General features: G+C 41.6%; 1 protein-coding gene across 2 annotated transcripts; it reads right to left on the bottom strand.

Moving 5' to 3' along the window:
- Positions 1–1,220: 1,220 nt before the first annotated feature.
- Positions 1,221–24,139, bottom strand: upf2 (UPF2 regulator of nonsense mediated mRNA decay). 2 transcript variants are annotated; one of them, XM_084038475.1, is made up of 21 exons: positions 24,072–24,139; positions 22,171–22,539; positions 20,973–21,752; positions 20,724–20,884; positions 20,442–20,627; positions 20,210–20,359; positions 19,993–20,096; positions 19,655–19,740; positions 18,568–18,676; positions 18,284–18,397; positions 18,073–18,189; positions 17,396–17,785; positions 16,138–16,413; positions 15,176–15,359; positions 13,048–13,202; positions 11,031–11,135; positions 10,831–10,929; positions 8,858–9,034; positions 6,542–6,683; positions 5,548–5,668; positions 1,221–2,543 (listed from the first exon to the last, which is right to left on the bottom strand). In XM_084038475.1, the coding sequence occupies exons 2-21, from the start codon at positions 22,536–22,538 to the stop codon at positions 2,534–2,536; spliced, it is 3,834 nt and encodes a 1,277-aa protein (XP_083894601.1). In that variant the 5' UTR covers position 22,539; positions 24,072–24,139; the 3' UTR covers positions 1,221–2,533. The 2 variants fall into 2 exon arrangements, with proteins under 2 accessions (XP_083894601.1, XP_083894602.1); XM_084038476.1 differs by lacking the exon at positions 1,221–2,543 and having other exon boundaries at positions 4,806–5,668.
- Between the last annotated feature and the right edge of the window lie 1,456 nt (positions 24,140–25,595).

A 25,595-nucleotide genomic window follows, 5' to 3' on the forward strand; every position in this document is an offset into this window, starting at 1 on the left:
TGGAGCAGAAAAGACCCATGCAGCAGAACACAGAGTATATTATCCATCTATTAGGCTCAACAGATGAAATTAATCTCTAATAATATAGTCATTATAAAGGAAGACCCTCAGGCACACGGCTATCCATTTGTCCACAAAAAAAAAGAAACCACGTTACACTCACAAATCAAAGCAAGCTGAATATTGTGGAAACAAACTCTTCGGTGCTTCTGATTCTGGTGGGAAAGAAAAAAAACGTCTAGTGAGATAGAAGTTAGAAAATAAATGGATACGATGTACACTCAGGTCTCCAAATGGACAAGCGTGCGATGGTGTGAGATTCTTGTTCTGTTGTTAGGTGTCCTCAACATGTCCGCCACTGTTGCTTTACGGTACGTAGCCGATCTTCTTCTAACGCCTCGCTCATGTTCCACTTCTTGCTTTCTTGCCACGAGCGATGGCGAGATCAAGTCTTGTAGATTTTCCTCTTTGAAACAGTCTTTGTGCTACGCTATGCTAACGGCTGTAGCGTCATACACCTGCATCAAACTCACCTCCAGATAATTTCCCAAAAATCACACTGAACGGCATGGTGGGCTGCTGTGTTTGACAATCCATTCGACCTACATGTCAAAATGTCATTTTTATTAAGAATTATTATGTCATCAGACTAGAAGGTATTCTGTGTAATGGACAAATATCAGCAAATAGCAAGTTTATTTTACGGGTCTTGCAGTTTGCTAACATTTTGTAGAAGAGCTAATGAGTAAACATGTATTTACAGGAAGGACCCTGTGATGTCATTTTGTAATAAATATAAAGGTTATCAATAACTCAATACTAGGGCTGCAACTAATGATTATTTGAATTCGCAATTAAGCTTTTCTATGGATCATTTGGTCTAGAAACTTGAGAAAATGATGAGGTGATGTCTTCACGTTGTTTGTTTTGACAATTAACCCAAAAGTTATATAATAGAAAATAGAAATAATCACATTGGAGAAGCAACAAATATGGAATGTTTCTCTAAAACAGGTGTGTCAAACTGATCCAGTAAAGGACCGCTGTGGCTGCAGGTTTTCATTCCAACCAAGCAAGAACACACCTGACTCGACTTATTCACCTACCTGATTTGCCTTCACACCTTGATTGGTTGGATCAGGTGTGTTCTTGCTTGGTTGGAATGAAAACCTGCAGCCACAGCGGCCCTTTACTGGATCAGTTTGACATACCTGCTCTAAAAGGTAATGACTTAAAGGGACAGTTCACCCCCAAATGAAACTACATATTTCCCTGTGTACCTGCAGGCTCTTACTCCGTCTAGTGCTGGAGATATCGACCTGCCTTCTTTACAACGTCATGGGACGATATGACACCAAAAAAAAAAAACAGCAACGGCTCCAGACATCTGGACCCCATTACTCAAGATCATCCACAGGCCTCATGAGCAGCAGTTCACGTGGGAACTATTTTCGTGATGCAAGTGGTGGGTAATAAAATAGTTCCTCATACAATCGTGATCGGAAAAACAGCCCTCCAGGTAAAATGAAAAATATGTTAGTTTGGATTTTGGGGTGAACTGTCCCTTCCAAAACTTGAAATTGATTATGTATAAATATTATTTTGATTCTTTTTACTTCAACATTTAAACTCAAATGATGCTACGTCTATGTTCTCTCCAGCTGATGCAAACTACGAAGTTCTTTCTAGGAAATGACAAACCCGTAAAATAAAGCGTATTTCTCTCTATATATATTGATATATATATGAATGGCAGTGAAAATAGCCAGCGACGTATCAATCTGAATCAACATATAACTCCAGAACAAGAGTCTCATCTCATCGGCCACATTTCAAAAAGCATCATTTGTGTACAAAACGTCCCGTCGTGCGTCACCGGAGTGACCAGTCAACAAACAAACGACCAGTGTTAAAACCTCGCCACCGCGCCCTCCGTCTCCATCTCTGCTGTGACGACAGCGTGCAGCGCTCCGTGAACACGACAGCAAAAAGAAAATGTCTGTATCCCTCACTAGTCCTGTGTGGATTTCTACCACCTCACAGGTTTGAGACTCCTAAGTCGCGTCGTTCTCTCCACGCGGTTGGCAGCGGGAGGCGATCCGTTGGTTCTCCCAGCCTTCCCGCGCCATCTTGCCATCCGGTCAGCCGCTCACGTGTTCAGTCATCTTTGTGATCCAGACAGTGGTTGGGTTTTTTTTTTGTCATCTCAGACAACAGACAAAAAAGAAAAGAGAGCAATCTGTCCTGACCCCCTGACCTCCGACCCCAAAGCTCCCCGGTTTGGTCTCTCCTCTTCGGGCTTGAGGCCTCTTCGGCAAGAAGTGTGTGTTCAGGTCCAGAGTAGTGGTCTGCCCCAGCTTCGGTGGGACGAGGAGGGAGGAGGGGAGGGGGGGGGGCATCTGGAGGACTCGTTCCCTGTTGAGACCGGCTTCCCCTCCGATCTTCTCTTCCTTTCTCTCTCTCTCTCTCTCTCTCTCTCTCGCTTGTTCATTCGCTCTCTTGCTCGCTCGTTCAGCCCAGACCCAGACTCCAATCAGCGTCTCCTGGAGGACAGAGCAGACATTTACTGTAGACGTGACGAGCAACAGCAACGCCCGGGTAGAGAGAGAGAGAGGCGAAGCCACGCCCCTCCAGTGGACCACCACGGGACCTCATTTTGGAAAATCATTTCTACAGCAGTCAACGGTGGGAGACAAATAAGCTTTGGATCCTGTTTGAAATGCACCACATCCCAATAAGGTCCACCAGAAGGAGCAGGACTTGGCCTCTGCATCAGCCTCTGTAACTGTTCAATGCTCCGCTATGTGCACCAGCTGGTCTCGAACAGCGTCTGGTGTCCGCTTGCACATCGTGCACAGAGCCCTTTTTACAGCTTCTCCTCTGAAAATGAAGCCATGAGAGCTGTGAGCAATAAAGTTGTGGGCCGGACGGATAAACTATGCGCTGAACCTCGCTATGAAGCTCTGTGAGGCCGAAGAGCAACATGTCAATCATAAAAGTGATTCCTCAGACATTTCATTAACTGGATTACGTTCCTGTTTTTGATGCTGTGGATGTAATTAAAGCACAGTAATAACGTTAAAGCTGTATTCCATAAAGCATTATTACATTACTTTTGAAACATAGAATAGAAATAGCCAAATAAAGGACCACTGATTTCCAGTATTGCCTATAATCTATTATATATTGCACATCGTTTTTCCTGAATTCTGCAGTGCTTGATCTTTTTTCCCTATTTTCTTATTGTTTATGTTTTGCACCAAAACATCAAGGCAAATATGTTTTATGTGAAAACCTGCTATAATATATCATCGTATCATCATTATAGTGAAACATCTTTCGCTCTGAACTGAAAAACATGTTTTTTTTTCTTTTCTTGACGTTTTCTCTCCTGTGTTTTTGACTTAAGAATGGGGAAAAAGAGTTTCGTCTTTTGGCCAGAAGAGGCTGAAGTGTTCTACACTACATGTGCGATTTAGGATTAAAAGCATTCATGTTTTCTTAACTAAATTAAATAAATCAATAAGTCAATACATTTTAATTATATAGTTTGCCATCATGAATAATATGTACCTTTTGTTCAGATTATGGATAAATTAAAATGACCTTGAAGAAAATATCAATGTTATTAATCCTTTTTAGAAAGCGACATAGTGGTGCACTTGGGCCTCGTGTGGCTAAAATTTGCATTACAATTAATTATCTTTATATACATTTTAAAAATGATTTAATATCAACACCAGGAAAATCATGCAATTAGTTGTGTGTGAGTGAATGTGCATCTCTTTGTCTGTCCAGAGCTAATCTCCGATTCTGCTGCAGCTTACTGCATAATATTTTGAGTGGCCACGCGTCATGCTCAACCACCGTGTCGCACTCTCTTAAAACACATTTTATTGTCCGTCTTTTACTGCCTGCTGACTCCTCACTCACGACTCTTGACCGGCCCTCGGCTGGGAGAGCGGCCCCCTTACTGCATCTGGATTCATCTGACTTCTGGTGTGCAGCTGTTGTTAAACTAATTTAGCTTCCAAAAATCAGTGGTAGCAACGTAGTGAGGCCCTGGTAGCAACCTGTCAATCAGCAGGTAGCCCCGCCCCTAAAGCATCCCCTGCTTTCTGGTGTGTTTGACTCTAAATGGACCATAATGTACTAAATGAACATCATGCTGGATTGAAGAAGACTTGAAACTAGAGATTATAAACTCATGATTACAATATTTACTGAGATAATACATCAAGAGAGAAGTAGGAACATTTTCTCATTGACTTCTATACAACCAGACTTCTTTTTGCAACCAGAGTCGCCACCCCCTGATGGCCAGCAGAGAGAATGCAAGTTTAAGGCATTTCAGCGTTGGCTTCTCTTTTCAGAACCGGAGGTTGCCACCTAGATCAGACTTAGAAAATGGATCACCTAATTTTTTTCTCATTTGCCTCTAGGGACTTCCACAGCTATTATTTTGGGGAAACCTTTTTTTTTTCAGCCAATTAACCGATTATCAAACATGCTGCTATAGTTCAAATCACATGAACAGACCAAAACCTAAAATGACGCAGAACCTGATTCTTTACACAAATCTATTTTAGATTTTTTTAAATGTCTATGCACCATCTATCTATCTATGTAACAGCGGGTCACTCTAGTTTCTAATCAAACAAACAGGAGTATTTGCATGTGGGACCGAGTACAAATAAACAGTGTGTTCATGGTGAGAAGGAAGAACAGTGAGGCTCATTGATGTGTTTTAATGGAGCTCTGTGGTTCAGAGGAAGAAGAGATATCAAGCTTTGATACACACACAATACTTGTTAGAAACGTTTATTACTTTGACTGAATCCAAATCACAAATGACACCCTTTGCTCCATCTTTAAACCCTCTTTCCTGTCTCTCCTCTTCCTTTTTTTAACAATCTTCCTAGATTTAAAAAAAGTATACAAAATCATAAAAACCTCTTTCCAAAATAAAACTGTCACATTTGTGTCAATAAATGCCACAGTGTGCAGACATCATATCCTTAAAAATGTTCATGTTGCGTTGCCGTTTCACTTTACAGAAGCAAGAAAGACGCACAAGGTGCTGCTGTTAACGAAGTATAAACTTCCAAGTAATCTTTATTTCCAAATATTTCCAAAGCTTTTAAAGAAAAATCTCACTTGAACTCATTAGCACCTGAAAATCAGAATGAGTTAAGAGTGCAGACACAGGAACTCCTCAACCAAACGTTTCTTTTGGATAACTAACTTGCTGAAGCTTCATCTGCGGAGATGGTGTTCAATTAAAGTCCTCGAGCTGATCTAGCCTACTCCACATTATGTCTTTGGTCCCTCTCCTGCTCGTCTTTCCTGTCTTGCCTCTCCTGTCTGTCTCACCTTTCAAGCCTTTCATTTCTTGCACTCTGTTCCAAGAGACACCAACGAGGTGGAGAGTCAGTACGTACTCTAAGAAGATAATGAGCCCTACGCCTCGCGTCGCCATCCAACACACTCTGTGGTTTGTTTGTTTGTTTGGAGCACCGGGCCGGCGCTTCAATGATAGCGTCTCACCTTCCTCCGGTCTTGAAGATGAGGTCGGCGTTGGGAGCGCCTTTCGGATGCTGGTAGCGAGGCCGGCGCTCCCGGTTGGTGTTGGCCGGAGCCGGTCGCTGGGCAAGGGACTGCATCATCTCTGTAGCACACAGAAGAAAAATGTGGGTTCCTTTTAAATTTACAATATGGACATTTTGAGATGTGTATTATCCCAGATGTTTAAAAACAAACAAACAATTTTAATAACCAGAGACATTTTGTGGTTGTTTGTCACAAGCTGTCAGAAATGGACATTTTGTCCAGTTTTTAGCCATGTTTTTAAGATTTAAATTTCTAGATTTTAAACAGATGAAGGGTTATAGCCTTCACACGTCTGGGTCTTAGGTTATCAGTCCCTCCAAGATGTCCTGTGTCCTCCGAACAGCGCCAGAAAAACACAGATTTTTAACGTGAAGCTGGTTTTATCCGGCGAGACTGCTTGTTTTGGAGAGGAGACCTCTGTGGTAAAGGAATGAATCAAATCACCAAACTACGTCTTCTATTGTCTGTTATTGTTTTGATTGAGAGACCCTGACAACCCATATAACATATTGTGTATTTAATTTAATTTTGTCAATGGAAACTATGACAAAAGACTTTCTTTGGCGACCTTTCCTTCGAGAAAAAAACAAGACTAAACAAAAAGGGCTTTAAAAACAAGAACTTTGACCACATGTAAGACATTTGCACCACCAAGTGAAAGCTAAACAATACACTAAAAGAAAGGACAAACAAATCACTGTTTGAATGCAAAGTCTTATTCAACTACGTGCATGAATCTGTTAATCACACACAGTCACTCCTTTTCCACTATAAAAACTCCTGCAAGTCAAAGTAAGCTAGTTGATAGTTAACACTGAGTTGTGCCAAACAAGGGTGAATGAGTCTGCTGTAGTGAGATAAGAGAGTAGATCATCTGCAATGATCTCCTTCCATGAGTGTGAACAGAAACAGGTCGATCCCATCTTCGTACCCTGGTAGTCCTCCTGCTCCTGCCTCTCATTGATGTCCAGGGTGAGTTTCTTCATCTTCATGCGCTCCTCCTGTTCGGCCTGCTGCTGGTTGAAGTGGTTCGCCGCCAGGTGGGATGACAGAGGCACGTTCAGGATCTTGTACTGTGGACCAGAGACACACAAACTTGATATACACAAGATCTGGGACACATTTGGAAAAAACATTAGACTGGTGACAGCTTGGTTCACCTGATTTGGTTAGCCCATAGGTTAGCTTAGCTTAGCATAGACAGGGGAAAACAATTCATTCATATTTAAATATTTAATTAATTCATAAATAAATGTATTAATTAATCTATTAATTATATATAATATATAATGTATCTCAATAAAGTTGTGGGCCGGACGGATGTAGTTAACACAGTAATGACGTTAAATCTGTATTCCATGAAGCATTATTACATTACTTTTGAAACATAGAATAGAAATTGCCAAATAAATGACCACTGATTTCTAGTATTGCCTATAATCTCTACTGATATATTGCACATCTTTACATCTTTTCTTGAATTTTGCAGTGCTTGATCTTTTTTCTAACCGTTTATGTTTTGCACCAAAACATCAAGGCAAATATGTTTTATGTGAAAACCTGCTATAATATGTCATTGTATCATCATTGTAGTGAAACATTTTTTCCAATCTTTCGCTCTGAACTGAAAAACATGTTTTTTTTCTTTTCTTGACGTTTTCTCTCCTGTGTTTTTGACTTAAAAATGGGGAAAAAGAGTTTCGTCAGGATCATCGTTTGTTCTTGTAAATACTCTCCCATAGGTTAGCTTAGCATAGACAGGGGAAAACAATTCATTCCTTCATATTTAAATATTTAATTCATTTATAAATTATTGTATTAATTAATCTATTAATTATATATAATGTATTTATTAATTATAAATATAAAGTAACATTATATATGTAACTTATAATTAGTATTTTTATCTTCCTTTTTTTATCTTCCTAAATAAATAAATTAGACTTAGTTCTCTTTGTCCCGGTGATTGTTTTTCTCTTCATGATATTCTTTACTTATGGATTCCCACACCAAATAGCTCAATTTTTTCTGCTCAAAATACAAATACATCTTTTAAAAACAGGGGTTCATGTACATCCCACAGTGTACACACAACGCGTGTGAGTGTATTTACAGAGTGAGAAAAGTAATTTCCCATCCACACACACACCTCACCAACAACAACACACCTACAAAGATATTCTGTTTTGTGTATCTGGCAGCTGTCCTTTAAAACTCACTGAAGTCGTGTGGACTGAATGCTCCATTAAAAAAAGCTGGACACACCCTGCTGCAGTACAAGACGCAGTCTCTGCCCTCAAACCACACATTCCACCGCTGCAGCTCCACGACACACACACACACACACACACACACACACACACACACACACACACACACACACACACACACACACACACACACACACACACACACACACACACACACACACACACACACACACACACACACACACACACACACACACACACACACACACACACTCAATATTATTCCTGGGCTCAGTTAGACTGAGGTGAGTGTGTGCGCGGGAAGTTTCTGTTAGACAGTGAAAGTGTATCACTCCTCTGAGATGTGCAGTCATCTTGTTAACAACACCTCAAACATTCACAACTACAAGATGATCAGCATTTAAGTGGTATACATACTAATGCATCAAGAATTATAATCCAATAATATCAGATATTCTGCATATTGAGCACGTTCAATGTTGGCACTTTAAGCCCTTGAGTTTCCACGAAGAAAAGAACAATGGAAATATATGTATTTTTTTTGCATTACTAAGTTCTATTTTCTTTTCAAACTGACACCAATTTAGGAGCTCCTACCAAACAGTGACACATTTCTTTTCATGGACAAAAGCAATGAGTAGAACTCTATAGGAGTAAAACTTGACTCATGATATATGTTAAATACTATAAAAAAGTACCTTATTTATATATATATATATATATATATATATACAAGAAAATAACATGATCTGTATATATTATAAGCAACACCCAAGTATTTACCTTATTTGGGACCTTATTTTAATCACACTAATCTATTATAATCTAGATCTAGATTCATCACGCTGACAGTTAAATAAAATAAACTTCCATAGAAGTAAATCGATGCTAATACTTTTGTACTAGCAAGGTTTTTCATTTCTTTTACTTGTAATCGAGTAGGTTTACATTTTGCCATTGCTACTGTGTGTGTTTGCAGAGCGGAGCTGCCTACAGCCATCCTCTGTGCTCCTTACCTGCTGCTTGTTGCCCTTGCGCGTCAGCATGACGAACTGCATGGTGTCGGAGATGTCGGCGTCCTCGCCCTCCCCGATGCACGGCTCTCTGGAGCCACCCTTCTTCAGCTGACTCTTCAGCTGCAGAGGAATGGCCACGTCCAGCTGGTGCACCTTCACCGTCTCGCCGCTGCGCTGCTGCGGTCAACACAAAGCACAAGGTTCACCTTTCTGGGATGTTGACACCAAAGTGTAATAAGATAACGTAATCCTTTATTAGGCCTAATTTCATAAAACGATTCATGTTCACAGGAGGGAGGTTTGTTTCAGCAGCAAACTGTTGAAAGACATGTTTCAATAATGCTGAACCAGTGACCTCTTCAGATCACTTCTTAAAACACACTTCTATAGACTTGCTTTTATGTGATCTCGCCCGTTTTAACTTTTTATTTATTTTTTTAATGTGTTTTAATGTGAGTGTGTGTATATTCTGCTGTTTTTAAAGGTGCTATAAAAATTAAGTTATTATGATTATTATTATATATAAAAGGATATGTTAAAAAATTGTCATATGTATTGAAAGGTTCATCTTCTAATATATAAAAATGTGGTTTCAGACGAGTTAGATCTTCAATATTTGGTAGAGCGGGTTGGCCAATGTTCGGAGGGTCGGCGGTTCGATCCCCGCCCTTGTCACTGTGTCATGGTCGTTGTGTCCTTGGGCAAGACACTTCACCCAGCTTGCCTTGTGTGAATGTGTATGACTGCTGTATGTTTGAGGTGGGGGTCGGAGGGGCCGTAGGCGCAGAATGGCAGCCACACTTCCGTCAGTCTGCCCCAGGGCAGCTGTGGCTACTATCGTAGTTTACCACTGTGTGAATGAATGGAACCTGGAACCCTGTCAGAGCGCTTTGAGTGTCTTGAAAAGTGTCATATAAATCCGATCCATTATTATTATTATTATCATATCAATATTTTCATACTAAATTCCTTCTTATTTTTTGGTACACTTATTAATACCAGAGAATTTCGGTTCAGGACGTTCAGTGAGTTTTACCAGGAACGCTTTGGCAGCACATCAGTTGTTGTTGCTGTAGCATGCTAGTTGGTTTAACCCGGTTAGCCGGGTTTAATAAGCTCAATGGACCGCGCCACTGTCAAACTGAAGCCTGGTTCATCTGTGGATACACTTTACTGAGCGGAACGAGACAAACACAGACTGGATGACGAGTCTTTGTCCTCACAGCGTTCAGGCTCCTCCCACTGCAGATTCACACGGAGACAAAGCTAACAGAGCATAGCTAATGTTTTAGTGTTTATGGCTGCTTGGCTGCGAGCACACTTGATCATAGACAAACAGAAGTGCTCGTGTCACTCACATGTCTTTTAGTCTGTGACGAGATGAAGTTACAGTTCAGGCATTTTCAACAGGACTTATCAGAGTCTTATGATGGAGGGTTACACAATCAGAAGTATTTCTGAAATCCCTGGGGGAAATTGGGTTACATTTACATAACATGTTCTTGGATTCATTTTTGTTATTTTTTATTGACAATAGGCCAGTATTTGAATGCCTTAACTGTTAAAGTTAGAATTATGGACAACAAACAACTGTTGAATGTTCCTAATTTTTGAATGAACAAAAAAAGTTATTTTCTGCATTTTTCCCCATTGTACCCAAATGTAACAAACTGTGACCCGAAAACTGGTAACGTACTGAGCCGTGTATTTTGTGTACCATTACATCCCTACTTATGATATAAAAGTAGCACTAAAGGAAGAAAAACAAATGAAAATGACATCATATTTACATGGAAGATATACAGTATTGAAACATAAAAGACATGCTTTGATTGAGCTCCTTTGAGACATGCACTGAAACATGTGGAGTTACTGTTAAGTTGCCTTTCCTTTAACACATGAACACACGCATGTTGCAAACCGTTTCCTGCTTTCACATTTAAGCCGCCAGGTGAGTTTACATGTCGTCATACCTGCAGGTTCTCCAGCATCATCTTATCCAAAGCCTGAATGAAGTCCTCGTCCTCAGCACAGGCCACATGCTTCAGTCCACCTCCGCGGATGGTAACCTCCTACACACATGCAGCATGTTAACACATCTCTCTATTAATACCTCTTTCCTGTCAAGAAATCTGAATCTCTCTTATCTACAGCTCTCCGTGTTTGATCTTACGTTGTTCTCCTCATCAGTCTCATTTTCTTTATTGGAGTCCGTCAGGTAGTCTGTGTTCTCTTCTTCCTCTTCCTCCCGGTCCTCTTCTTCGTTCTCGGACCCTTCCTGCACAAAACAAAACAGTCACAAGCTGGTAACCAGTCTATCACAGGGAGACATGTAGAGACAGACAGGTAACCAGTCTATCACAGGGAGACATGTAGAGACAGACAGGTAACCAGTCTATCACAGGGAGACATGTAGAGACAGACAGGTAACCAGTCTATCACAGGGAGACATGTAGAGACAGACAGTTAACCAGTCTATCACAGGGAGACATGTAGAGACAGACAGTTAACCAGTCTATCACAGGGAGACATGTAGAGACAGACAGGTAACCAGTCTATCACAGGGAGACATGTAGAGACAGACAGGTAACCAGTCTATCACAGGGAGACATGTAGAGACAGACAGGTAACCAGTCTATCACAGGGAGACATGTAGAGACAGACAGGTAACCAGTCTATCACAGGGCTGACATGTAGAGACAGACAGGTAACCAGTCTATCACAGGGCTGACATGTAGAGACAGACAGGTAACCAGTCTATCACAGGGCTGACATGTAGAGACAGACAGGTAACCAGTCTATCACAGGGCTGACATGTAGAGACAGACAGGTAACCAGTCTATCACAAGGCTGACATGTAGAGACAGACAGGTAACCAGTCTATCACAGGGAGACATGTAGAGACAGACAGGTAACCAGTCTATCACAGGGCTGACATGTAGAGACAGACAGGTAACCAGTCTATCACAGGGCTGACATGTAGAGACAGACAGGTAACCAGTCTATCACAGGGCTGACATGTAGAGACAGACAGGTAACCAGTCTATCACAGGGAGACATGTAGAGACAGACAGGTAACCAGTCTATCACAGGGAGACATGTAGAGACAGACAGGTAACCAGTCTATCACAGGGCTGACATGTAGAGACAGACAGGTAACCAGTCTATCACAGGGCTAACATGTAGAGACAGACAGGTAACCAGTCTATCACAGGGCCGACATGTAGAGACAGACAGGTAACCAGTCTATCACAGGGCTGACATGTAGAGACAGACAGGTAACCAGTCTATCACAGGGCTGACATGTAGAGACAGACAGGTAACCAGTCTATCACAGGGCCGACATGTAGAGACAGACAGGTAACCAGTCTATCACAGGGCCGACATGTAGAGACAGACAGGTAACCAGTCTATCACAGGGCTGACATGTAGAGACAGACAGGTAACCAGTCTATCACAGGGCTAACATGTAGAGACAGACAGGTAACCAGTCTATCACAGGGCCGACATGTAGAGACAGACAGGTAACCAGTCTATCACAGGGCTGACATGTAGAGACAGACAGGTAACCAGTCTATCACAGGGCTGACATGTAGAGACAGACAGGTATGTCTTTGGACTGTGGGAGGAACCCTGAGAGAACCCATGCTTACACAGGGAGAACATGCAAACTCCACACAGAAGGGACCTGAACCCGACCTGGGAATCGAACCTGGGACCTCTTGCTGTGAGGATACAGTGCTACCCACTACACCACCGTACAGCCCTCCATAAACAATACTGAATAAAATCATCTATTTTTGACATTTGTGAATCGATTCAGAATCGTCCACGTCCGCATCCTGATGCATCTAAGAATCGATCCCCGCTGAGAACTGTCGTGTTTTCTCGTACCAAAACAAACATGGCCAACAACCAGAGGGTCGCTTTGTTTATATACAGCGGCATTCCAAGAGGAGGAATAAGCACAGAGTTTGGTTGAGGTCCCAGAGAGGCGTGTCGGGCGACAGACCCGACAAAAAGGAACTGGAGGTGAGTGAACTCCCAGCTGTTTATTTGACAGGTGACACACAAGTGAGCTCATCACACCCAAATCTTATTGTCAAATATAGTTTCAGAAACCAGGTAAGCGGACAAACAGGATGAAGTTTTGAAGAGTGAGGTCATCATCATAATAAAAAAGGACTCACATCCTCTTCCTGTTCGTTCATCTCACTCTCGTTGCCCGACTGCTCCTCAGTCTCGGCACCACCCTCTTCATCGTCATCGCCGTCGTCGTCTTCCTCGTCGAGAACCTCCCCTTCGCTCATGGCACTGGAGCGACCGTCCTTCTCCATGGCCAGGCCTTTATGTAAACACAGTGTGACATTGGGAAATGAGGAACCCAGGTTGAATTTATCTGCATTAAAAACACAGGTTGCTATGAGAGGTTACATCATAAATTCCTCCACGCCCAACCCGGCGAGAGCAGCACACACAAGCTGCATATAGACACTCAGGAGGGACCCATTGTCTCAGTTTGTTCTTTTGCATCAATAATTACAGCCAATTAGAGAGTCTAATTATGTAGAGTCTAATTGCGGTGACCCCAGATAAATGAAGTCAGGCAGGCGGCCTGGAGTTGAAGATCAGGTCTGGTGTGACTCGGCGTCTGAGGAATGCCTGATCCTGGTTAAAGTATGAAACGTTAACAATGGAACCACTGTTTAGCTTTGGGGGCCTCCATCAGCCTCATCAATCACTTTCTCTCCTGCATTCTCTCTCTCATACACACACATACACATACATTTATTTGTCAGATAGATTTACTGCTTTGTAGCTTTTCATACAAAACAACAACAACAACAACAATAAAACAAGGTAACACAATTCAAAATCCATCTTCTTGGCCTCCTTCTCTTGATATTTAACTTAATTATTCAACTGTTTCAGGCACAAAAATTGATGCATCAGTATTAACAATCTAATGACGCCATAACTAATAATGCATAATATATGATATATATGATACATGATATTTTAACCCTTCTGCGTTGATACACTGCCATCTCATTATATATTAATATTACAGTGCAGTGGAGATCATCACTATTAAGTATTAATTCATTTTCTGCTCCGTAATACAGCGGCAATGCCCCTTTTGGAACCTTGGACTATAGAATGTATTTGCCCCTTAAGAGACATGAGAAAATAGCTCCATCTCGGTGGAAAGTAGCAAAATATTGTAGCTGTTCCTGCTAAACTCCTGTCTGCAGGACTTTTACTTGTAATGAGCTGAGCTGAGCAGGCTGCAGAGTGACATACACCTGCTGCACAGACCTTTCCTTCTTCCTCCTCGGCCATTTTTCACATTTCACTCTGCAGCAATGCATGTCTATAATACAGGTTATAACACAGCATAGTAGTTATATGTTTTCCAACGTTCCTTGTTCAGTAGTTCAAGTATTGAATTCGGTAGCTGGAGGTACTTTTAGCCTTCGTCTAGTCGGAGTTCGGTCTGCCATCTTTTACGACATTGCATTTCAAAGGAGATTTATGTATGTTTTATGGCGTTAACAGTGATTTTGTTATCCTCAGGGAGTAAGGGTTAAATGATTTGCTTATAGGGATTTAGGAGTTAACAATTTTATACATGATCAACTCATCTTACAATTATTGTCTTAATTAAGCCTTTGGTCCAAAAAAATAAAAAATAAATAAAATAAGAAGAAATTACTGACAAAATGTATTTACAAGTTTCCAGAGCTCAAAGTGGCGTTTGCAGATTGTTTTGTTGGATCAACAGTCCAGCGTACAGAGATGTTCAGTTTACAATGATATGAAACAAAGACATTTTTGAAGCGGGAACCAGAGAATGTTTGCCACATTTTGCATAAAAAGATAACTGCGATGATTCTATGATTACCAAAGTGCTTGTGGATCACATCATGCACGTCACTCTTGTTGGTGAGGACAAATCTATTTGGGTGTGCAACCTAAATTGAACACTATGTATTGAGAGAGAAACTGCAATGGACGTCAATCATTTTAATTCATAATCATCACTTCTAACAACTCTGCATTGACGGAGCCCTTCGAGTGTGTGTGTTGAGTATGTGTGTGTTTCCAGGAACTAAAACCTGTCTGACGGATAAAGCGCAGCGATGAGTGATGCAGCAGGATCGTCCTCCTACACACCAGGGAATGCTGCTCAGCCGGGACGACAGAGAGCAGCTCAACCAGCGAGACCAGCTGCTGCACTCACATCCTTTACCCACTTCATCATTACATGCCGATACAGACAACTACCTCCTGCATTCATCTTTAGATGTGTCCTACCTAGTTTGAAGAGCACCTCCCTCTCTAGGTCGGTCACATGTTTGGTGGCCTCCTCCAGGGAGCAGCTCAGCCTCATCTTGGGCCTGAGCAGCTCCAGGGTGTCGGTGATCATGTAGTCGATGTCGATGGGGAACGGATGGTCCTTGGTCCAAACATCAATGCTCTTTTTCCACCAGATGTACCGCTGTAGACACGCAACATGATTAGATTTATCAAACCTTCAATTTGACCAGGAAGTCACTTGAGATACATCATCTCTTTTGTGAGTGAGACCTGGCAAAAATGTTAGCGTAGGTTAGATTACTATATTTGTCACTTAAATCTCAGAGAATTTCTGATTATTTTCTCACAAATGTATTATAATCTCAAAGAATATTTTTTTTCTTTGTTTTTAGATACATCATTTGAATGCTAATGATATGCTGAATGATATAAAGGCAGTCTTTCTGAATTTGTGATCCAAATTTAAAACAGGTTACAGTCACAGAACATTGTGTAACAGCTGCATCGATAGGCTTATTGTTCTGTAATGTCGCATGTAATGGCGCCTCTACTCACTAGAGGGAAATGGTACTTCAAAATAAAAAATGCTGCCCTGGAGAACATTTTTCTTTCTTGTCAAAGTCAATTTTTCTTGTTTGTTGTTTTTTTTTACCCCACCAATTTTGGACCAAATCTCTTTATTTAGTGCACTGCCCTTATTAACATCCCACCCTTACAATCCCACAATGCAATGTATCGCATGTTATTGATGTAAAGATGTCTATTGTGTGACACAAATAGGCAATGATTACTTGTAATGAAAAGTGTCAGAAATCTCAATTTAATCCTCACTACAGAGCAAATGTGCGAGTGTCTATTATGTTTTATTTATTGATTTTAGAGTGACCATCACCAGCCTGAACCTCAGAATGACACTGAGAATCTAAAACTAAAGTTAGGAGCACTGGGAGCAGACATACCTGGAAGTAGATGAGGAAACAGTCCAGCTTCCTCTTGCTGGAGCCTCGGTCAAAGTACTGGCCGCAGGTATCAAGCAGGGTGCAGACCAGGCGGATGCGGAACAGGTGCTCCGGAGGGTCCAACACGCTGGGGCTGCCGTCCTGGTTGATCCCGAAGGAGATGAAGGAGAAGAGGGTGCGGAAGATGACGGCCGACTCCACCATGCGGTAGTTGTAGAGCTCGCCCAGGAACTTGGCGCTGCTGATCCGCCGCTGGTTGAACTTGGGCTGGTTGACCTGAGAACAGACAGCAGTGGAAGAAGAACCTCTGATGAGTAAAAGTAACCATACAAGATTGTAAAGAATACTCAGTTAAAAATCTTACTCAGTAAAGTATTAAGAACAAAATGTAATTCAAGAATGAAAAGTACATGTAACAAGTATTTTAATGGAGCTGCCGGAGCTCCAGCCATCAAGATTTACAAATACAAATTGAAAAAGTGACTACATGTCACAATAATAACCCTTTTTCAAGGGAAGGGTAAGGCATAAGGGGGGAAATATGAAAAGGAAGATTTTTTTAATTTAGCATTTCGAGAATAAATTCAAATGTCAATATATTGCTGTTTCCGACCTAATCTAGCTCACATGGAAGGAGGCCCTTTCCGTCTGATTTTTTGGACAACCATTCATCCGATGTGTTTTGCTGTAAACGCTGTGTAGTGTATCGAGCGGAGACTCTGTTGTTCCCTATAATAATAATTGCTACACATTGCAAACGGCATGCTGGGTAAAGCCCTCTCTCAGCTGTATCCAGTAAAGTCAAGTACAGAAAAAGAAAGACTGAAGGGACTCGATGTTACATCACAGCAAACTCAAACATTCCAAGCATCAGTGATGTTCCCCGAAATAGTAAATACCGCGTGTACCCTAGCACGGCTTTCTTTCTAGCATTTTTAAATGTTGCCACTCTGTTGTCAAAGCCTCAAATGGTTCGTGTTGTGCAAATCCACATAACTCCAGCTCAGGATGAAGCCAGACAGCATTTCTCACGTGTCCTGCAACATGTAACAGTGTTCCTCACACTAATAACAGTAACAACATGGACTTCCTCTTCAATCATCTGTCTAAACTGTCAATTAAGATTAGCAACTGGTTTGGCTTCCTTTGCCGTCACTGTGCCTAACGTCACCTTTCTGGAATCATTAAGTGTACAGAAATAAACCTGTCAATCTTTATATCTATAGTCAGTAAATCCTATGCAAGTATCTCTCCCTACCTCCATGCCCAGCCGGATGTCCTCCAGCACTCCGTCCACCACATGGATGCCCACGTCCTCCTGGTAGGCCACCAGCCCGGCCAGCAGGTTGGCCACGCAGTGGATGCTGTTGTACTTGACATTCCAGATGTTGACCATGCAGCAGATCAGGTAGCTCTTGACCTCGGGGTCCTGCCAGGGCAGCTTGCGCATCTGCCTCAGCACCTTTTCGGTGGTGACCTTGGACAGGTCCTTGTAGAGCAGCTTGCGGATGTACTCCTGCAGCGGCGGCCTCTTCTTCTTCACCGTCTTCTCCATGGGTGGGGGGTTGCAGTAGTAGTAGGCGTTCTCCACCATCGTCACGTAGCGGGCGTCCAGATGCTGTGCCTGCTTTTTACGCATCATTTGCTCCTGAAATGCAGAAAGAAAAATATCAGCCGTTTACATCTAGACTACAACTGCAAATAAAACTCTTACGAGTAATAGTGAATTTTTGAGGATATAGCACCAGAAATTGTTGTACACAGGCGCCCGAATTTCAATGTTGGAAGAGTGTGGGGGGGAAGGGGGTTTCAGTAGGTTGTTCGCACATTTGACCAGCACTTTGGTGGAAAGCGCTTCTTGTCTTCCTAGGTTTCAGCTAGTTTTCAGGTCGGCCTGACATAACAAAAACAAGTTGTGGAAAACCGTGTACAAACCAGCAAGACGCTGGTACGCAGGTGGGAGTCGGGAGATCTGAAAAGGAAGCGGCCACAGGTCTCCAGCAGTGTGCAGGCCATCTCTATATGGTGATGGGTGAAGTCAGACAGCAGCATCTGTTGGGACACGCACACATACACATTTAATATTCTTCTTCTTAATATTTCATTCACATTGATCAGCTCAGGAAAAAACAGCCTCAGCTCTCACCTTGAGACAATGGAGCGTATCGGTTTTTGAGAACATCTTGAACTTGGCCAGCTCCCCAATAAATCTGACCGTTTTATTTTTTGTCTCGATGTTGATCTGGTCCTTCTTCCGAATCTACAGCACAAACATCAAGTACAACAAAATGATCACAATGTGTTTGTGAGTCAAAAGAGAAGAAAAATGTATAGTCCTGCTAGTTTGCTCCTGCAGAGTTTGTTAAATGCTTCGGTTTCAGAGGCATCTGTCTAGTCACAATAAAACTCCACAACAAACAAAGAACCTACATGAAACCTGAAGTCTCCCTTCAGCATGGAGCAGAGGTCCTCAGCCACGTCGGACATGCACGGATGAAGAGTCGCCACCAGGCGAGAGTAGAAGGGCAGGAGGTCTAACCTGCAGGAGGAGAATGACTCAGTGATCTGCTGATCTTCAGACTATAAACTATGAAGACGGCACCCTCTGGTGGTGTTTAAAGGTACATCATAAAGCTTGCAATAATCTATACGTTTCTTATTGCCCTTAGACTCTTCTTCATGGGCCTCACTGTTGCACTGAATGGACGTTTCCTCATCATGCGTGTAACGCAAGCCATGGCGTAGCCTGCGTTCATCAGACGATTGAAAAACGTAGCTGTGTATACATGATGCTTTTATCCTTTTAGTTTAGCCACTTTAATAGATTGTTTTCCAACTTGAAGGCAGCAGAGCAAGCTGTTATCATAACACTGCCATATTATCAAATGATTAAGTTGTTTTGCAAAATATGTTGCCTGTTGTACATCCAGCATATACAAAGCAACATAATGATTCTTGATGAGTCTTTGTGTTTGTGTCTGCCTGATGAATGCAGCCCTCTCTGTTTTTGGTCTGTAACAACAAATACTGAAATATCCGTCTCTTTAAGTTTGGTTTTGCGAGCTTTCACCGATGGAGCATGAGTTATTCATGGACAAAGATGTTTATGCTCAATGCGCTAGTTGTTACATTGTGTGCATACAAACAAAATATACTGTGAAGAAGCAAGAAGTCAACGAGTAGTACTGGTTAAACACCATAAACCAGCATCCTCAAGAGGAGAAGAGGAATAGTAATAATTAGTTCATCAACATACTTTAATCCCTGAAAAGAAAATAGTCATGTATTAAATATATTATAACAGAACAGAGGTTACATATCTTGTTAACAATTTGCCATTGTAATATAAAATATTTCCTCAAATGTAGATTTTAAGACCTTCTGAAGTATTTGTGACGGTCGTGTTTGCACGTGTCCAGCGGGTACGGCTGTTTAAAGTTATACCAAAAGACAAACGACATCGAACTGATTGCAGTTTGCACAACAGAGATAATATCTGTGGTTTGCACGGCTTTACCTTTGCCTGGGGACAGTGAAGAGGGCTCGGACGAGCTTCCTCCTGTTAGATTTGGTGTTCATGTTCATGCAGAAGTCCATTGCAGCCTGCAGGAGTCAACACATAAACACAACATAAATATAACAACACAAAATGGATTGACTGGTCATCAACTTTCCATTACACATATGTAACTATTTACTATACATAATAGCTAGTCATCTAGCAGAGGTCAGGTGGAAATGCCTAAAACACTTCCAGAATATTACTTTGTTCATATCAACTCAAAGCAAGGCATTTTGTCAAACAAACACATGCCACCAAGTCAAACGTATGCATTCTCGTTTGTTTGTCATCACCTTGTCTATGAGGTCTCTGTTGACACAGTTGGGGAGCTGCTGGATGAAGGCGTCCACAATTAGCTTCAAGTGGGACCCTGTGTTGGCCTCTTCATCCTCTTGTTCTACACAAATAAAGGTTTATTACAAAATGCACTAAAAAAATAAAATTCACACTGCAAAAAAAAATGTAATATTGAAGAACAGAGGTGGCTGTCAAATTGTGGCTCATGACTACCTTGCTCATCCAACAGTTTCTTGGTCATTTCTTCATTCTCTGCCTCGTCTGTTCCCTCCAGTTCAAGAGGTTCCTCTGCAATGTCCAGAGCCTCCAGCTCCAGCTCCAGCTCCTCAGTGGTGCTCGCCACGTCCTTCCCATCTTTGCCATCTGAACAGGATGGCAACATCAGCACAGTCAAAACAACACCTCTGTGTGAATCTCTTTCTTCATCTGTCTGTATTAAATTTACCTTTGCCGTCATCCTTGCCCTGGCTGCTCTTCTCGTTGTCCTTGAAGAGGATGGCAGGGACGAAGGCCTTCAGGTCCACCAAGTTTTCATAGAAGTTACGAGCATCTTCGTCTTCCCAGATCCCTCCCTCCAGGTCATATTCTCCAGGCTTACCAGGGGTGAAGATGTCAATGCCAGGACCATGCTCTGAGAGGGCATGGAGAAGTTATACATCAAATAAAAACAAATAACCTTCAAGACCGCTTTAAATTTGGCTATGAACCGAACCGAAAGGACACACACCCTCCTGCACAGTCTTGTCCTGAGGCAGCTCAGGCATGTTTTCATCCAGCAGATCAGCCAGGGACTGAGTGTTGGCCAGCAGCTTCTGGTAGGAAGTGGCAAACTCTTCGTACTGCTTGTGCCTGTCCTCACTCAGCTCCCCTTTGGAATGTAGGATACGCCTGAAGAGGAAGAGAAAATGTGAAGAGGTCCTTTCATAGTGAACTACAAATAGTGAACAAGTAGTACTAGCTGTGGTCAGACTCTCACCTGTTCTGCCTCTCAGTGTTCTGCAGCTCACGGTGGTCCTTCTTCAGGTGTTTCGTGAGCGATGTGAAATACTCCCGTAGAAGATTCTGGAAGGGCTGCTGCTTCTCGGTGCTGATTATCTCGCTCGGAGGGAAGCCCAAGCCGAACTTCTCGGCAGCCACTTTCACCTTGCGGGGCAAGAGACCGGCGATGTCATCCCCACAGTGCTTACAGAAGCTGATGACCACCGACACATGAGTGTGTGTCTCGCGGTCGGTCCCAATAATGTTCTTCAGCTGCTCGTAAATGAGCGAAAGCCCCTCTTTGTCAGTGAAGAGGCCGACGATGGTAAGCTCAGCAATGAAGCGCAGGTCAGTGCGCAGCTTGCTCACGTTGGGCGCCTTGTCCTCCTTCCTTGCTTCGAAGTGCTTCTTCCATGCTTGCAGCAGTAAGGGAGCAAACTCGGTGTACCGTTGGTGGAAGAGGGAGCACAAATGAACAGCGCAGCCTACATCAGAGATCTTCAGCTTGGCCTCCACTACGGAGCTCACGGCCTCGCCAATGTACTTGCTGAGGTTCAGTGAGTTGAAGTCATTGGAGAGCGAGTCTCGTTGCTGTTCAGTGAGTGTGCGCAGCTTCTTGACAAACGCGGTGTTCTTCTTAAGGCTCGAGTCCAGACGGCTGAAGAAAGCCTCTTCGGGCCGACCCTCTTGGGCGTTTTGGTTCTTCCTGCGGAGTTCCTTCCTGCACTGATGGCGCTCCCAGGCCTCCTGATGCAGCTGATGTCCCTCCTCCTTTTCCCTGCAGAAATGAGAAAAAATGGAGAAAGTTAATGATAAATACAACAGAAAAAGAGAGGGTACCTGCATTGGGTTTACATTTCTTGAGGGTCATGCAATTGGAACGCAGGAAACATAAAGGTGAAATATTACAACCGTCAATGTATCACTTCCTTTTATGCAATAATGACATTTTGTCATCAAACAATACATCATTTCCATGTTACAACATATTTCACTTTGTATTCCAGGTGTGGAAGATGATGCAATGGAAAGAATTCTTCTAGTAGTTAAACATGTACCGGTTGAAATGGGATTTTTACTGACAGGAAATGGATACAGAGAGTGCGAGTGTTCAGAGGACATAAAAAGACATGTGGATGGGACATTCTTAACCTTAGTAATGTTGAAAGAAAACATCAAGATTCACCACCACTTACTTCAAGAGAGCTGCTTCTTCCTCACGTTGTCTTTTAGCCTCCTCCTCTTGAAGTTTCTTCTCCTCTTCCTCCTGTTGTCTCTTCTCCTCCTCTTCTTTCTTTTTCTCCTCCTCCTCTGCCTTCTGTTTTTCCTCCTCTTTCTTTCTCCGTTCCTTTTCCTCCTTCTTCTTCTTTTCCTCCTCGAGGCGTTTCCTCTTCTCCTCCTTGCCGCTGTCTTTTTTACCGCTCATTTTGGCCTCGTCTTTTACTTTGTCTCGGGCAGATGCTGGTCTTCTCTCACCATCTCTGTCCTTCTCTTTTTCCTTGTTACTGAAGGTACAAACATCTTTCTCATCCATGTTTACTGAGTGCTTGCGTTCAGCGGGCATGCTGAGGAAAGACAACAAGAACTTGTTTATGAAGGTATCTCCAGAATCCAAAAATACACATATGCATGAATACATATTCTGTCTGTTGCACAATGGAAAACATATTTAAACCACTTCCCAATTTTAGTCATCCAAATTAAGTGGGTGACAATGTGCAAATTAATATTTCATTATGAGATTTACTTTATTTATTTATTTTATTTCCAATATTTTACATTTTGATATAAAATAACATACATTGCTTGCGTTTTACAAAAAGAGCTAAAACTTCAAAAATAATGGCTACCTTATGGTATTATCGGCATGAGAAAATACAGCAGCAACTTTCGAAAGATTCTCCTACAGCAGACAGAATTTAGTTATATTTTATGACATAACTCTAAAATTATATTTATAGAAATATATTCAAAATAGCAGTAAATTGTGTGAAATAACTATTTTGTTCAAATGTATTCATTTTTCAGGAATATAAGGTGCTTGTGACTCAAATGTTATTAATGAGAGGCACAAATGGGGACTATTTGAATGTGTTACTTGATGTAATTATATTTCAATTGCATTTCGAAATATAAAGTTCCACATCAATAAACAATGTTATTATTATTATCAAATTGCAATTTCAATTTCTAACTGGACAGAAGTAGAACAATAAAGCAGGAAGCTTATTAAAACGAAGATTTAACAAAGAGCAGATGGAACAGTAAACCAGTGGTGGAATATTCAAATACAACTTAGTACTGCATTTCCATTTAATGCTACTTGATACTTCTACTGCTCTGTATCTCAGAGGTAAATATTGTACGTTTTACTGATCATTTAAATACAATATTTCAGTACATTTGTATCTCCAAATAAACTATTTAAAAAGCATCTTGGATCGTCTGGAAAATGCATCGTCACAAAGATGAAAACGGAGTTGTCATGGAAATGTGACTTTTTAGAGAAATGTAGTTTTCACAGGATGGTTTGATGGATTTTACCTTGTAGTGAAGTATTTTGACAGTGTGGTATTAGCACGTTCAGGTAAAAAGTTAAAGCATTTGATTACTTCTTGCACTACTGGCTAACTTGACAGAATATTAATAATAACACAAAAAGTAGACTTCAGACTTCTCCAACCGCCAACATTTGACACAAAGCAGTTCCGTTGCAGTCACGGTTCGTTAGCCACCTAGCCTAGCTGTATTGCCTTGGCTAGGAACATAACGTTAGCTCTGTTTTCTGTTATTGATGTGGCTACAAATTGGGTTAATGTTAGCCTTCAAGAACACAGTCCGTTTCATGGCACTGTTAAGATGCTGATACGTTTTCAATGTGTGCACAAATGAATAACAAAAATAGAGTTAGCATTAGCAAAGCTAACGTCGTTAGCCACTTGAATGTACGATGTAAACAAACGTTTTGACAGCGTTAAAATGACAGCTAGTTAGTGTTAAGTCCTCGTAATGTAAACTTAAAATAATACAAACCATATATTGATGTTTAGCTGTCCTTATTTTCGTGCAAATACCATTGTTATATGAAAAGCGTTACCTGCTAAGTGTAGCATAACAAACATCGGGTCATTAACGTTGGTTTCCGTGTGAACCGCAAAAGGACCCCCTCATGCTTCTAAAAATATGCCTGACTGAAAATATAATTATTACGTTATATTTAGTCACATTCTTGTTATGAATCGATGTGTTTGTATTGTGTGCTTTAATATGATTGCAATAGTATTTAACCCGTGAATAAATTGATATTTTGGTATATTAAATTGTATCACATCGACAGGCAAGGCTTACAGCGGCTACCCACTTAACAGCAGTCTGTAAGGAAGGTGACAGCTGGTGAATTGATTTTTTTGTCCACATTTTTAATCAATGATTTTATTACCAAGCACAATCTTGATTGTTTGTTCTTAACTGAAACCTGGTTAGATCAAAATACCAGTGCTGCTGATCTTATTGAATCTGCTCCTCCCAACTTCAGTTTATGAGTGAAGCTAGAGTGCATAAGAAAGGAGTGGCTGTTTTGTTTAATGATTCCCTTCAATGCAAGCACATATCTTATGGAAACTTTGCATCCTTTGAATACGTGGCTCTTCAGTTGAATTCTTCTTCCTGAGTTATGTTCCTAAATGTCTACAGGCCACCTAAATACTGTGCAACCTTTTTTGATGATTTGTCTGAACTACTGTCTATAATCTATATTGACTTTGACTGTGTGGTTATTGTTAGTGATTTCAACATTCATGTTGACAGACTCCATGACAGGGGGACTAAAGAACTGTGTTGTGTCATTGATAACTATGGACTGATTCAGCATGTGACAGAGCCCACTCATAACAAAGGTCTTGATCATGTCCAAGGGTGTTAGCATTTCTAAGGTTGTTGTGACTGATGTTGCTCTTTCTGATCATTCCTGTGTTTTCTTTGAGAGTGCTATCTCTGTGCAGACAAATGTTCAAAGAAACGTCATCACAAAACGGTATATCACAGAAAACACCTGTGAAACATTTATCCAGGTGTTCTCCTCCACACCCTCCCTCCCTTGGGTCTCAGTAAATGAGCTTGTTGACAATTTCAATGTGAAAATCACAAATATTATTGATGCCATTGCGCCCACTAAGCTGAAACTGTCCTGGCAAAAAAAGGTCTCCATGGAGAAATGCCACATTGGTAAGAACAGAAAAAAGAGAGTCTATCTATAAAGAAAGACTTAGAATCTACAACCTGGAACTGAGAAATGCAAGACAATCCTTCTTCTCGGACATCATTGCCAAAAACAACAATAACACACAGACCTTGTTTGCTACTGTCGACAGGCTAACAAACCCTCCTGTGTCAGTAGCCCCTGAACTGCTTTCCACCAGGGCCTGCAATGACTTTGCCTCCTTCTTCACAGAAAAAATCCAGAAAGCAAGCAGTCAGCGCCTCCACATCAGGTGCAGGACATGTGTTGTCCATGTTTCCACTCAAGGTTAATTCAGAAACCATGGCACAATTTCAAGTGATTAACCATAAAACCTTGGAGGACATCATACAACATCTGAAATCCTCCTCCTGCTGCCTTGAT

This window comes from Eutrigla gurnardus, assembly GCF_963514095.1.
Source record: "Eutrigla gurnardus genome assembly, chromosome: 21".
NCBI lineage: Eukaryota > Metazoa > Chordata > Actinopteri > Perciformes > Triglidae > Eutrigla > Eutrigla gurnardus.

Excerpts from the sequence above, each read along its gene's own strand:
- upf2 (XM_084038475.1), bottom strand. The coding sequence starts at position 22,538 with ATGCCCGCTGAACGCAAGCACTCAGTAAACATGGATGAGAAAGATGTT. Across the intron at positions 21,753-22,170 it reads GAAGAAGCAGCTCTCTTGAA|GGAAAAGGAGGAGGGACATC; the intron begins GTAAGTGGTGGT and ends TCATTTCTGCAG. Across the intron at positions 5,669-6,541 it reads GGAGCAGGAGGACTACCAGG|AGATGATGCAGTCCCTTGCC; the intron begins GTACGAAGATGG and ends TGTGTGCTACAG.